Source organism: Capricornis sumatraensis, chromosome 8 (genome assembly GCF_032405125.1).
Source record: "Capricornis sumatraensis isolate serow.1 chromosome 8, serow.2, whole genome shotgun sequence".
Taxonomy (NCBI): Eukaryota; Metazoa; Chordata; class Mammalia; order Artiodactyla; family Bovidae; genus Capricornis; species Capricornis sumatraensis.
Genome location: NC_091076.1, coordinates 70,140,031 through 70,153,987, shown reverse-complemented (window position 1 = coordinate 70,153,987; position 13,957 = coordinate 70,140,031). Strand labels below are relative to the sequence as shown.

The 13,957-nt window shown below is 37.1% G+C and overlaps 1 protein-coding gene across 1 annotated transcript in view; it reads right to left on the bottom strand.

Moving 5' to 3' along the window:
* NLK (nemo like kinase) overlaps positions 1 to 13,957 on the bottom strand; it is a 126,290-nt gene that overhangs the window by 59,234 nt on the left and 53,099 nt on the right. Inside the window, exon 2 of the mRNA XM_068977179.1 lies at positions 1,614 to 1,743. Coding sequence (XP_068833280.1) covers positions 1,614 to 1,743 — 130 coding nt within the window. The remainder of the gene's footprint in view (positions 1 to 1,613; positions 1,744 to 13,957) is intronic.

The window sequence follows — 13,957 nt, the reverse complement described above, 5'->3', positions numbered from 1 at the left end:
TCTGTACACAGGACACAATTAATAAACATCTGTTGCCTTAACTACATCAAATACCAGTTGCCTCTTAGATTGGCATTCCACACATACCAGGTATGCTGGCCCAGAGATACTTCTGTAGATTTCAGAGCACGGCATAAATTCATTATGTATAAAATAGTGGTGCCATGATGTCTTCAGCTCCAACTATCTGCCTCACTTTCGAACATTCCCAAAGAAGTCCAAGCACTCTTTTCTGAACAGTTGTTGCTGTGTGTTAATATGTGTGATTTTCAAAAACGCAGTTTCTTTTCTCACACTACTCACTCTGACACTATCTCTGTAACTTAATTAGCTGCTCCATAGGAATGAGTCATGAGCAAAGATAGTAATATATACAGATCGTGGCCTATTACACCATCCCTCCTTTATGAAAGAAGCCAAGATAGGTTTGAATATAATAAACCATTGAAACCTATAGTAAGTGAATTTCTGATGCCACCTGCAAAATATTTCTTTCCCATGGATCCCTTTACTTGAGTCTCTGACAATGTATACAACACGGATTGGTATTCACAACGCAAATTTGAGAAATAAATAACAGAGCAAGCACTAGACATCAATCTAAAATCACTTCCAAAATTTCAGGAACTAGTCATGAAATAGCGACCGGAATGATGTTTTGAAAGTTACTGAAACAAACACACACATTGTTAAGCAGTTCCAACTGAATAAACGACAAAACAATAACTTTCTAAAAAAGTTTAAGGAAAATGGATTGGGGGCGGGGGAATCAGTAAAATGAAATATGTCAAACCAAGGAGCTTCAAATAAAAACACATTGTAAGTCTGATATTCCCAGTTTTACCAAATACTTCAAACTTCTATAAATTTTTCTCTTAAAGTGTGATTCATACTTTGGCCAAAGTTCTTAAAGTTCCTGTGCAAACCAGCAGTCAGATTCACAAGCAATTATTATTTTCCTGACTTTTATTTCAGCAATTAAAACAGCACAGGTTGAGAACCAAATGCAGAATTTCAGGCAGTTTTTCTTTTCATATGAAATTAACAGTCTAACACTAACATCCACCAGGTAAATTTTACATATATCAGACTTTTAATTCAGGATTAGTTGAAGAGAAGCTCTCTCAAACCACTATGATTCTCTTTCCCCATGAGTCCTGACATCTCTAAGCAGAGCAATAAATAAGATAACCCATATTATCTTTAAGACCTGTATTTTTTTTTTCAGAGGAAAAACTGTTTTCTTATATCTTTAACTTAACTCTGATTTAAAATACTAAAAGATAAAAATAAGGCATTTAAAATCAGGGGCCAGTTACTTCTATTTAAGTCACTCAGACTACATATTATACTCTATTTTTACATCGAGTATTAGTACTGTTCCCAAGCTAAGTTTTAACATTTGCTTTATATCAATTAATATTTCTGTCAATCAATAAATCCTAGAATTCATTTAAATTTGCTCATTCACAAAAAAGGTCTATTTTGTCTCAGGTTTCCAAATCCCTTAATATGGTAACGTACCCGTTTTAATGTACCCTTTTTAAGTGCTCTTTACTAACATAATTAAACATGCTTAGGAAATAGTTATCCCAAACACCAACTTCACTTACATTATCATGTTTAAAAAAACACAACATCTTCAATTCCCGGAAGACCCTTTTGCAAGAGACCAGATTCTGGAAGACGTTGGGCATCTTTTTGAGTGCTACTCTCTTTCCATCTCTTGGATCTGTTACTGACCTAAAGACACAATATTTAGGGGGAAGAGGAAAAAAAGACAGAGAAATCAATTCCAAACTTTGCTCTTCAACGTTTCATCCTATGACAGATACCTATATATTGAAACACTCAATATTAAATCCACTTAATAATGCTTAAGGTATCAGTAAGAAAGATTAAAAAAAAGTATAACCAAACAGAATGTTTAGCTCACCCAACTCATTTGCCATGCTGCTCCTTTTTTTAAATCCCTAAATTTCTATAAAAACTTTAATCTTCTGGAGAGGTCATTTAGTGACACATCTGAGGTAGAAGGGCTATTAACGGTAAAGCTATTTTAAACATGAAGGGAAAAGTATAGAACAGTAACATGATTGAAGTCAAATGAGAGTTATGCTTTATTTTCAGAACCAAACGTGGTCACTTTTAACTCAGTGTAGAGACTACAACTGCAGTATTTCTTATGTAAAGGAACATCTTTTAGTAATACGGTTTCTAGGACATTTCAGGACACAAGCGTGTCCCCTCCTAAGTCTGAGTGGGAGTTTAGGGGTGTGGCATCTTGGTTATGATAACGTCTCTCCTTTTGTTTCTCAGTTCTTGGTATGATAGCTGCCTCCTGCAGTTACTCTCTAATAACTCCGTGTCTCAGTGTCTGCCTTTTCTCTCTGCCTTCTAACATCTAAATTGCCAATTCCTCGCATTACAGTTCCCTGTGTTTGAAGTACTAACATGTTTTCTATTTTTCTGACTGGACCCAACTGATACATATTAAGTCAAAGTTTTTGGTAATTATGGCCAATTGGCCATTTGGCTAACTGAGCTTCCATGAATTAATCTAAAGCTTTTTTGCCTTCTATCCATCATGGATGACTGGTTGTCTTTGTAGAATTCATTCCTGTCAGATTTATTTTGCTAGATAATTATCACTCTCGGCTACTGTTATCTTTCATTTTCTCTTTCAGTCATTCAATGATGTGGTTCTTCTTCCCACATTTCTATCGTTTTGAAATCTGGTCTGTATGTCACCAAGGCCTTTATCTAAGTTATTAATTAAAGTTTAGAACAGGACTGAGGACAAAGCTCTTCAACAGATATAATAATAGAAGCCATCTTTGTTCAATTAATTATTTACTTAACTACAATCACTCAGTTTATTTCTTCCTCTTGTCCAGGAAGAAATAAGACACTCATCAAATTATTTTTCTGAAAATAAAGCATTCCTTTTATTTAACTGTTTAAAAATCATACCAAACTTCATCACTTCTTTACAAATTTATCTTAGTGATTGCTACTTCATTTCCTGAGTTCTCGTTACTCTTAAATGGTGCATCCTAGTATTTTTAAAACAGCATGAGGACTCTACTTTCTCCCACTGACAGAAAATTTGGTAAAACAAGTATTATCATTTTTAACCCTTCAATACCTTGAAATGTAAGTCAACTACCCTAAGAGACCTAACATTTTTGACTGTTGTTTAAAAAAATACCAAGCAAAATCCACAACACTGCTTAGAATCCACATAATCCAGGAAAGCAAAATACGAAGGAAACCAAATATAAAATTATATTGACTATTACACTTTTTTTTGTATTTAAATATCTGGTACCTAGATACCAGAAGATAAAAAGTCAATGAAACAGCAAGGAAAGGAAATTCTGGGTCACACACTGCATAGTAGTCACTGCCTCTTGAGTCTTCTTTAATGGAGGACAGTAAATGAGCATTTCTTTGTCTCTTATGACATTGCTATTTTGGAAGAGCACAGGCCATATTCTGTAGACCACTCCTCAATTTGGGTCTGACATTTTCTTAAGATCAGATTCAAGTTGATGCTGTTGGCTGCTGTTGTGTCGACTCTGCAACCCCATGGGCTGTAGGTCGCCAGGCTCCTCTGTCCATGGCATTCTCCAGGCAAGAATACTGGAGTGGGAAGCCATTCCCTTTTCCGGGGGATCTTCCTGACTCTGGGATCTAACTGGGGTCTCCTGCATTGCAGGCAGATTCTTTACCATCTGAGCCACTAGGGAATGTATTTTTTAACGGGAATGACCCAGATGTCTTCTCAGTGCATAACTTTAGTAGGCACATGAAGTCAGTTTTTCCCATGACTGATGATAACTGTGATGATTTGGATGAAGTGTTCTTTCAGGCTTCTACATTGTAAAGTTATTTTTTCTTTCTGTTCAACTGTAAATACTCCTCATCAAACTCTGACCCACTACATTTAGCATCCATTGACGGCTTTATTGCCTCAATCAATGATCACTACGATGTTGCCAAATGGCACTTTAGTAATTTTTAATGTCTAATAATAGCTAGCCTGCACAATATTAATTTTAAAAAATGAGTAAATTGATTTAACACAATACCCTTTCCAAAGGCCTCATGCAGCAAAAATTCTTTGCAACTTCTGACTTCACTGACTTCTTGACCCTACCATGGTGAGGAAAGCTGTTCTAAGATAAACCCATTCTTGGCTCAAGGTTAGTACCATTCCTGGTGATGTTTTAAGGTAAAATTCAAAAGCAGCATTTTATTTTATTATTCATGCAAAAGCCAGTCATGCCTGTGGCTGGTAACAATATAACTCTAATGAATGTGAATGGCAGTGCAGTAATTTCACGCCACGTTGAGTTTGTTCTCTCTTAACTTGAGGTAGCAGATGCTTTAGTTCAGCACAAACAGTAGCACAGAACACAGATAAGTGTGGAAGCCTGTTATACAGGAATTCTTTTATTTTCTTTGTTACTGAATGGCTTGCTGTGCTTAGTTTCTCTGCTGCTGCAATACCCCTGGTTATTTCGACTGCACTTGTTAATGAAGCTCCTGCTGTAGAGATAATGAACAATATTTAGGCAACTTTCCTCCTTTCAGAAAAAGGGAGTTATCCTTCGCCCTACAATTCAGTTATGACCAGTTACTTTCTCTAAAATACTACATGCTCTAAATAAAACAGTGCATCTGTCCTTTCATCTGCTTACCTTCACAGGCATTCCAGTTATACTAACAGGCACTTCCTCAGTTTTAAATTAACGTTTGAGTCTGTAAATACTTAGAAGTTTTCAAAAGAGAAAAAGAAAAACAAAGTTTTAAGGGTTGTGAGAAAGAATCCTTTCTTATATCTTCTCAGGTTCATCAATCCTTCTCTGAACTTAGAATATAAGTTCAACTGTTTTTTAAACAGCCAGAAGAATCCATGAGCCATTCTTCAGAGAGATACAGTCAGTCAAAAGAGTCCACTATCAAAACAGGAAGCCTTTTAGATCTGGTGTGGTTGTTTTGTTGTAGAGTTTTCTTAATCCCAGGAAGCTGAGACCAGTGCCACAAATCTGCTTGTATTACTGACAAGCAGAAGGGTTCAAACGAAACAAGAGTAAAAGTTACTACTGGGGATACTTTTCAGGTACTAGAATGTTACATTACAACATCTTTTAATTAGTATAACTAATCAGCAAGAATCTCCTAGAAATTAATGCTCCTCATTCACTTTATGTGAAGAATCTTTCCCCTCTATATATTTTAGCAGTTTTAAAGTTCATGGCTCTGATACAGGTTTTTAACTATCCAACAAAAATAATAATAATTTTTAATGAGAATGCTTCAATTTGGATTAAGAAATTTTTCTTCTAATTCTGGCCACATTAACTTGTAATCAGCAATCCTCTATTTTTTTGTTATATACTACAATTACTATGTCAACTGTACCAATACAATACACATCTCAGTAACAGAACCTCCTAAGTGTTAGTCGCTCAGCCGTGTTCGACTCTTTGCAACCCCCTACACTCCAGCCCACCAGGCTACTCTGTCTATGGAATTCTCTAGGCAAGAATACTGGAGTGGATAGCCAACCCTTCTCTTCAGAAGAACTTCCTAACTACACTCTAAATGTTTAGATTATTGCCTTCACATTCACGGGATTCACTTCCTTAAAAGTTATTTTTACTTGTATTTAGATGAAGTCTGTTGAGAAAACAATAGCAAAAACTATGAGACAAAATTTTTGACAACAAATAAGTCTAGAAAATGTTTAGTTGTCCTCAGTACTTATTATATGTTCATGGACACTACAGGTTAAAGAATATGCAATATTATTTATATGACTCTTTTGTTTTTCTAACCAGATCTTCAACAAGCTCTAGTCTGTGTGCACTCTGACATAATTTACAGAGTTGCAAACTATAGTATTTAGAAGAACAAATCTCCTAAGCTTTCCTGACCCCCACCCAAAAACACATTAAAAAGGTTTCTCATCTTTCATATTTAGATAATCTGTTCCATCAGTTGGGTTTTTCTTTTAAAATGTTTATCCAAATTTAGTATCTGCTGAGTTAGCTCTATACATGAGAAAGCAATCTTTTTCGTTTTATTCAAAATATTTATAAAATAAATGATCCTCCAATTTTTTTATCTGAAAATTACAAGGAAAAAAGGTATTATACAGTAGCCAAACCAAGCAGTGAAACAGTTCATTCTTTTTTCTCATATCCTAATATTACTGATTGGGAGAAGCAAAATAGCTACATTTAACAGAAAGAGTTAAAGGGGAACTTAAACATCCTCTAACTCTGTGCTTAAGTATAAATAGCAATGATCCCAGCAGGTGAGAGCGAGCGCTGAGCCATTCTGATCTATAGTGAGACACCCGGGGTGCTTTTAAGGGAGGAAGAATAAAGAATAGGCAAGCCATCCAAGCAGAGACATCACTTTGCCAACAAAGGTCCATCTAGTCAAGGCTATGGTTTTTCCAGTGGTCATGTATGGATGTGAGAGTTGCACTGTGAAGAAAGCTGAGCACCGAAGAATTGATGCTTTTGAACTGTGGTGTTGGAGAAGGCTCTTGAGAGTCCCTTGGACTGCAAGGAGATCCAACCAGTCCATTCCAAAGGAGATCAGTCCTGGGTGTTCTTTGGAAGGACTGATGCTAAAGCTGAAATTCCAATACTTCGGCCACCTCATGTGAAGAGTTGACTCATTAGAAAAGACTCCGATGCTGGGAGGGATTGGGGGCAGGAGGAGAAGGGGACGACAGAGGATGAGACGGCTGGATGGGATCACCAACTCGATGGACATGAGTTTGAGTGAACTCCAGGAGTTGGTGATGGACACGGAGGCCTGGCGTGCTGCTGCAATTCATGGGGTCGTAAAGAGTCGGACATGACTGAGCGACTGAACTGAACCGAACTGAAGCCATCCAATACCAAGCAGTCATATTTACTTTCAAATACTTGTTATTGTAAGATCTAACTTTAACGCCTCCTCAACTCCCCATTCCAATAGTCACTGAATAAGTTAAACTATAGGTGAAAAATTATCTAATGCAAATTATTGTCTTGGGAATATTTTATGGTGCCTGAGATCATGAATTAGTTCCATCCTTACTGCAGATGCTAAAAGACATAGAGACTCTTTCCCTATCAGTCACTGTCAAATATCTCTGTAAGAGTCTGACCTGCCTGCACAAAAGCTGTCACATTGTCTTTCCAATGTTAGAGGGTGATCATGACACATCCTAGTCTGCCAAGTCTAGGAAATTTTCAGGGTCCACTAGCTACCATTTCTCCTAGAAACAGACCTGTGACTATCATATGGGGAGGAAGCCAGTTGCAATGAAGGAAAGGTATCTGTACAAAGCCACAAAAGGAAAATAATTCACAACTGCAACTCCTGCTTGCATTTTAACAACTCTGGGCAAGAGGAGGTCACAAAGGGTAACCAAAACTAAAACTACGTCATACAAAAATGTACTTACTTTTAATCCCATTGATGACTTCATGAAAGATATGTATTCAGTAACAGGATCAATGATGAATATAAAGATTTTTTAATTAAAGAATGGCAATTTTTGTTACACAGTTTTATAAATGTAGAAGATGTAAAATGAAAGAAAAGGACAGTTTTATTCATGTGGTATGTTTATAGGATTATGGCTTTACTAATGTCAAAAACTGTAATAAATTGTGCACATCAGAAAAAGTTTGGTTTTTAATTGCCAAAGAGAATGCTTTACCATTTAGTGGTTAAGCTAATATTTTAATAACATAAACTATAAGTCTCAATGTGCTATTAGTTAAAAGCAAACTGAACACACCAACAATAAAGTCTTTTTTGGAATAAAAGGGAAAATCTGAATATGGTTTAAAATTATGATTATAAATTAAATTTCCCTATTTTCTAGAGATACATATTCTTATATATACATAAGTGAAATGATATGAGATCTAAGATTTGTTTTAAAATACTTCAGCAATAAAGACTGTTGAAATGAAGCAAACCTTAGAGTTACTGAACCTCAGTGGTAAGTTGTCATTGTTAAGTCGCTGTGTCAAGTTCTACTCTTTTAGGACCCTGTGGACTGTAACCCACCAAGCTTCTCTGCCCATGGGATTTCCCAGGCAAGAATATTGGAGTGGGTTGCCATTTCCTTTTCCAGGGGATCTTCCTGACCCAGGGATCGAATCTGTGTCTCCTACACTGGCAGGCAGATTCTTTACCACTGAGCCACCTTGGAAGCCTGGTTAATGGGATCTAATTATTCATAAGTAAAGAAAAAGTATGTTTGCAAAATTGCCAAATAAAAAATTAAAATGAAAAAATATTTAAATTTTATAATAATGCTAGAAATAGCCAAAACTGGGATTAAAGAAAAGTTATGCAAGACTTCTACATAAAAGTACTGAAAACACATCACTGAGAGAAATTAAAGACAGACATAAATAATGAAGAGATATACCATATTCATGAATTAGAAAGCTATTTAATACTGTGAAAATTTCAATTCTCCCCAAATTGATTTATAGACTCAAGCTGAAATTCAAAACATAAAATGGTTTTCATTTTGTAAAACTAGACAAATTAGTATAAAAGTTTTTATGGAAATGAAAATATGCCAAGGAAAGCTAAAAGGAAAGACACTCTTGAAAAGAATGAGAAGGGAAAATTGCTCTCCCAGACATGAAGACTTACTATAAAGCCATGGTAATTTAGCCAGTCTAATAGTCCAATGAAACAGAAATATGGCGCAGAAACAGATTCTCCCATATATAGACATTTGGCTTATCATAAAGCTGGCTATGCAGACAGAACAGCTGTCTTAAGCAAGTTCTTCTCAGCTTCAAAACTAAACATTGCTCTATAATACTGAGGCTCAGAGTCTGCAAACCATGTTTTGGTTTTTCCAACTAGATCCATGTTAAGACTCTGCTAATAAAGAGCTTTAAGAGCCTTTTAGGAGCAAGGCTGCTGCTGCTGCTGCTAAGTTGCTTTAGTCGTGTCTGACTCTGTGCGATCCCATAGACGGAAGCCCACCAGGCTCCCCCATCCCTGGGATTCTCCAGGCAAGAACACTGGAGTGGATTGCCATTTCCTTCTCCAATGCATGAAAGTGAAAAGTCAAAGTGAAGTCGCTCAGTCGTGTCCGACTCTTAGCGATCCCATGGACTGCAGCCTACCAGGCTCCTCTGTCCATGGGATTTTCCAGGCAAGAGTACTGGAGTGGGGTGCCATTGTCTCCTCCATAGGAGCAAGGCTAAGGTAGCAAAAAAGGAACAAAGGGCTCTTATCCAGTTACATACAGAACCCTGGATTAATTCAAATGGCCAATAAACATGAAAAGGAGCTTAACCTCATTAGTCATTTGGGAAATGAAAATTAAAACCAAAGAGAAAGTATGACTTAACCATCAAAATGGCTAATGTTTAAAAGCCTGATAATACCAAATGTTTGGTGAAGATGTGATGCAATGGCAATCCTAATACATTGCTAGTAGAAGTGTAAATTTACAGAATCACTGTGGGAATCAGGTTGGTTTTATATACTAAAAAGGAAATAAATCCATGCTGGAACCCAGCAATTTGACTCTTAGGCATACACCCAAAAGGAATGTGTGTACCTATACACTAAAACACAAACAAGTGTGTTTGTGTTTGCAGCCACATTTGTAATACCCTTAAAACTGGAAATAACTCAAATATCCATGCACAGTAAAACAGATAAACAAACTGTTGTATATTCACATAATGGAATATTTTACAGCAACTGAAATGAACTACTGCTATATGCAGCAACACAGACAAATCTCACAAACACAATTCTGAGCCAAAGAAAACAGTCACAAATGAACAATAAGATTTCTATATAAAAAGTATAAGCAAAGTTAAACTCTAAAGGTTAGGGATACATACTTAGGCAATAGAAACTATTAAAAAAGGAAGTGGTTACCAAAAAAGTAAGTACAATGGTTATCTTGAAGGGGGTTACTTAATGATGGGGGCGGAGCAGAGAGGACTTCTGGGTGCTGCCAATGTCCTATTTCTCATACGGATGCTGGCTAGAGGTGTGTGCTCTGTGATAAATCACTGAGTTGTATGTTTTATTTTGTATTCTTTCTGTGTGTTATAAGTAAAAAGGTAAAGGCTAACCTCCCAGTTAAATCTGGGCATTAAAAAAGCATTTTAGGTTGAAATCTATATAATGAGTAATTTTTAAAGAGGTTGATTCTTCCTTCCCCCTCCCCATAAAGATACACATCTACACTAGCCCAATAGATTCTGTCATACCTTTCTTTGTGCCACTGGTTCATTCTGAAGAGAGGAGTATACATAATATCTTCCTTATGTTTTGATAGAATTCCAAAAGAATTTGCTTGCTTTAAAAAAAAACACAAACGTTTTCTTCATCATTACACAAGAATATGCTATTAAGGAGCATTCCACAGAATGCTGTCAGCAGAATTATAGCAGAACTACAGTCCCACCCCTAATCTAATCACAATCTCCTAACTTCTATTGTGAAGCAAAATGCTGAAGCAGCTACAATATATAGATGTGCTTCAGGTTTCTAATTAGTTGGCCTTTTAAAAATAACCAAACCCCAAAATACTGCAAATACAAAACAGGAGGCACGATTCCCAGCTGTGGCAAACTGAAGAAATCAGCAAATCTTCTAACAAAACTACTACAAAACTGGACAAATGTGCCAGAAACAACCATTACCAGGCTCCAGAAAATAACTAAAGTCAAGTGACAAATTTAAAAGTGTTTTGAAAAATGTGGAGTTTTGGGTAAGAACAGAGGGAGTCAGAGGTGTTACTGTTTGGGGTTACTCCTTATCCACCCCCCACCCCAAGACACTCTCTGCAGCAGCTGTACCTGAGCAGGGCTGGCCATAGAAACCAGCGGCTTCCCTGTCTGAGATTGCTGAAGTAATCTGAAATGGAAGGCAAAACCTCACACCCAGGGGCACGGACAGTAAAACGATTAAACCCAGCTAGAAAAGAACAGATAAGGTTTACAGCTCTGCTAGCCTGAGCCTGCTGTCTCAGTTGGGAAGAGGTACAGACTAACAGAAATCCAGAAATTTAATGAGGTTCTAGAAATGAGAGCCACAGGGGGCTTCGTAAACTCTGCAGGTTGACTGCAGAGGTCCTAAACTACCTATCGAGGGCTGACTAGGCGGCTTCCTACATATAAAGGGGAAAACGGAAGCTTAGCAGAAAGTAAAAACTGAGGCGTACTTGAAAACCTGATAAGCACCCTAAGACACTCACAGATGCTCAGCATAGGGTAGAAGCCTTACTGGAACAATGTCTTGAGCACAACTTTTAACTTAGCTGACTGCTAAGCTATGGGACCCCAAGAAGGCTAGGGTAAAAAATAAAAAAAGACCTGGCATATTAAGTCAAGTTACTTAGATATTAAGCAAACAAATATAATAACAGCAATAATGACAATCTTCAGAGAGAGGAGGGAGGAGGGCTGAAGAGAAATCAGATCCGCAATTGTTGCTGCTGCTGCTAAGTTGCTTCAGTCGTGTCCGACTCTGTGCGACCCCATAGATGGCAGCCCACCAGGCTCCCCCGTCCGTGGGATTCTCCAGGCAAGAACACTGGAGGGGGTTGCCATTTCCTTCTCCAATGCGTGAAAGTGAAAAGTCAAAGTGAAGTCGCTCAGTCGTGTCCGACCCTCAGCGACCCCATGGACTGCAGCATTCCAGGTTCCTCCGTCCATGGGATTTTTCCAGGCAAGAGTACTGGAGTGGGGTGCCATTGCCTTCTCCGCCAGGATTGTTACAATGTATTATCAAATATGTCCAGTTTTAACAAAAGAAATTACATGTTAAAACACACACACACACACACACACACACACGCACAGAGGAAAATGTGACCCACTCAGAGGGAAAAGCAGCCAAAAGAAAACTATTTCTGAGTGGATCCAGATATTGTACTCAGAAAAATTTCAAAAGCAATTATAAACATGTTCAAAGAATTAAAGAAAAATATGATGACAATGACAGAAAATCTCAATAAAGAAATAGAAAGTTACAAAAAAGGAAATCAAACTCTAAAAGTTGAAAAGTACATTAGGAATGAAAAACTTATTATATGGACCCAAAGCAGATTTGAGACAGCAGAAGAAAGAAAAAAATAAAATAAATAGTGAACATAAAAGACAGATCCATAGAAATTACACAATCTCAAGAACTATTCATCTCAAGAGAGGAAAAAGTTTGAAAAAAAAATGAACAGACTCAGAGACCTATGTAGTAAAAGTGAGTGTACCAACATACATCTAATGGGAGTACCATGAAGAAATGGGAGAGGAAGGGGCAGGAAAAGAAGAATGGAAGAAATAATGGTTTCAAAATGTCCAAATCTGATGAAGAACAATATACAAAGCTCAAACACTCCCAAGTAGGAGAGACACAAGAGTTCTGTACCCAGGCACTTCACAGTCAACCACAGATCAAGTTAAAGACAAAGGTTAATAACTGAAATACAAAGAAAATAATGAGAAAACGAAGACCATTAATGACTGACTTGTCATCAGATATAATAGAGACTAGACAGCAGTGGAATACTAACTGCAGTGGTAGTAGGGGCGGGGGTGGGGGGGGGCAGCAAAATTGCAAATATGTCCATAAACAGAACAACTGTTGGTTTTAATAAACACAGATGTAATATATCTATGACAATAATAGCACAATCGGGGAGGAAACTGAGCTATACTGGAGCAAAGTTGTTGCATTTTACTAGAATTAATCTGATACAGACAGTTCATCAATTAAGATGCATACTGCAATTCCGGGAACAATCAATAAAAAAATAACTAAAAAACCAAGAGAGGATTAAAAAAAAAAAATCAAGTGTTAATAGTAAAATGAAAAACAGTTAACACAAGAATACATTTTTGAAATATGAACTTGTTTAAGACCAAAGATATAAAGGAAGATTGTAGCAACAAAAGAAACATGAGATACGTAGATAACAAATACTATAGCAAAAAGGCAAATACAAATTCAATCAATCAATCAATTAATTATATTTGGAAGCATCACTATGGACAAAGTTAGAGGAGCTGATGGAATTCCAGCTGGGCTATTTCATATCCTAAAAGATGATGCTGTAAAAGTGCTCCACTCAACAAGCCAGAAAACTTGGAAAACTCAGCAGTGGCCACAGGAATCTTAAAGGTCAGTTTTCATTCCAATCCCAAAGAAAGGCAATGCCAAAGAATGCTCAAATTACCATACAGTTACACTCATCTCACGTGCTAGCAAAGTAATGCTCAATATTCTCCAAACCAGGCTTTAACAGTATGTGAAGTATGAACTTCCAGATATTCAAGCTGGATTTAGAAAAGGCAGAGGAAACAGAAATCAAATTGGCAACATCTGCTGTATCATCGAAAAAGGAAGAGTTCCAGAAAAACATCTGCTTTATTGACTACACCAAAGCCTTTGACTGTGTGAATCACAACAAACTGTGGAAAACTCTTCAAAAGATGGGACCACCTTACCTGCCTCCTGAGAAATTTGTATGCAGATCAAGAAGCAACAGTTAGAACTGGACATGGAACAACAGACTGGTTCCAAATCGGGAAAGGACTACATCAAGGTTGTACTGTCACCCTGCTCATTTAACTTTAATGCAGAGTACATCATCCAAAGTGCCAGGCTGGATGAAGCACAAGCTGGAATCAAGATTGCTGTGAGAAATATCAATAACTTCAGATATGCAGATGACACCACCCTTATGGCAGAAAGCAGAGGAATTAAAGAGCCTCGTCATGAAAGTGAAAGAGGAGAGTGAAAAAGTTGGCTTAAAACTCAGCATTCAGAAAACTAAGATCATGGCATCAGGTCCCATCATAAACAGATGGGGAAACAATGGAAACAGTGAGAGATTTTATTTTTGGGGGCTCAAAAATCACTGCAGATGGTGACTGCAGTC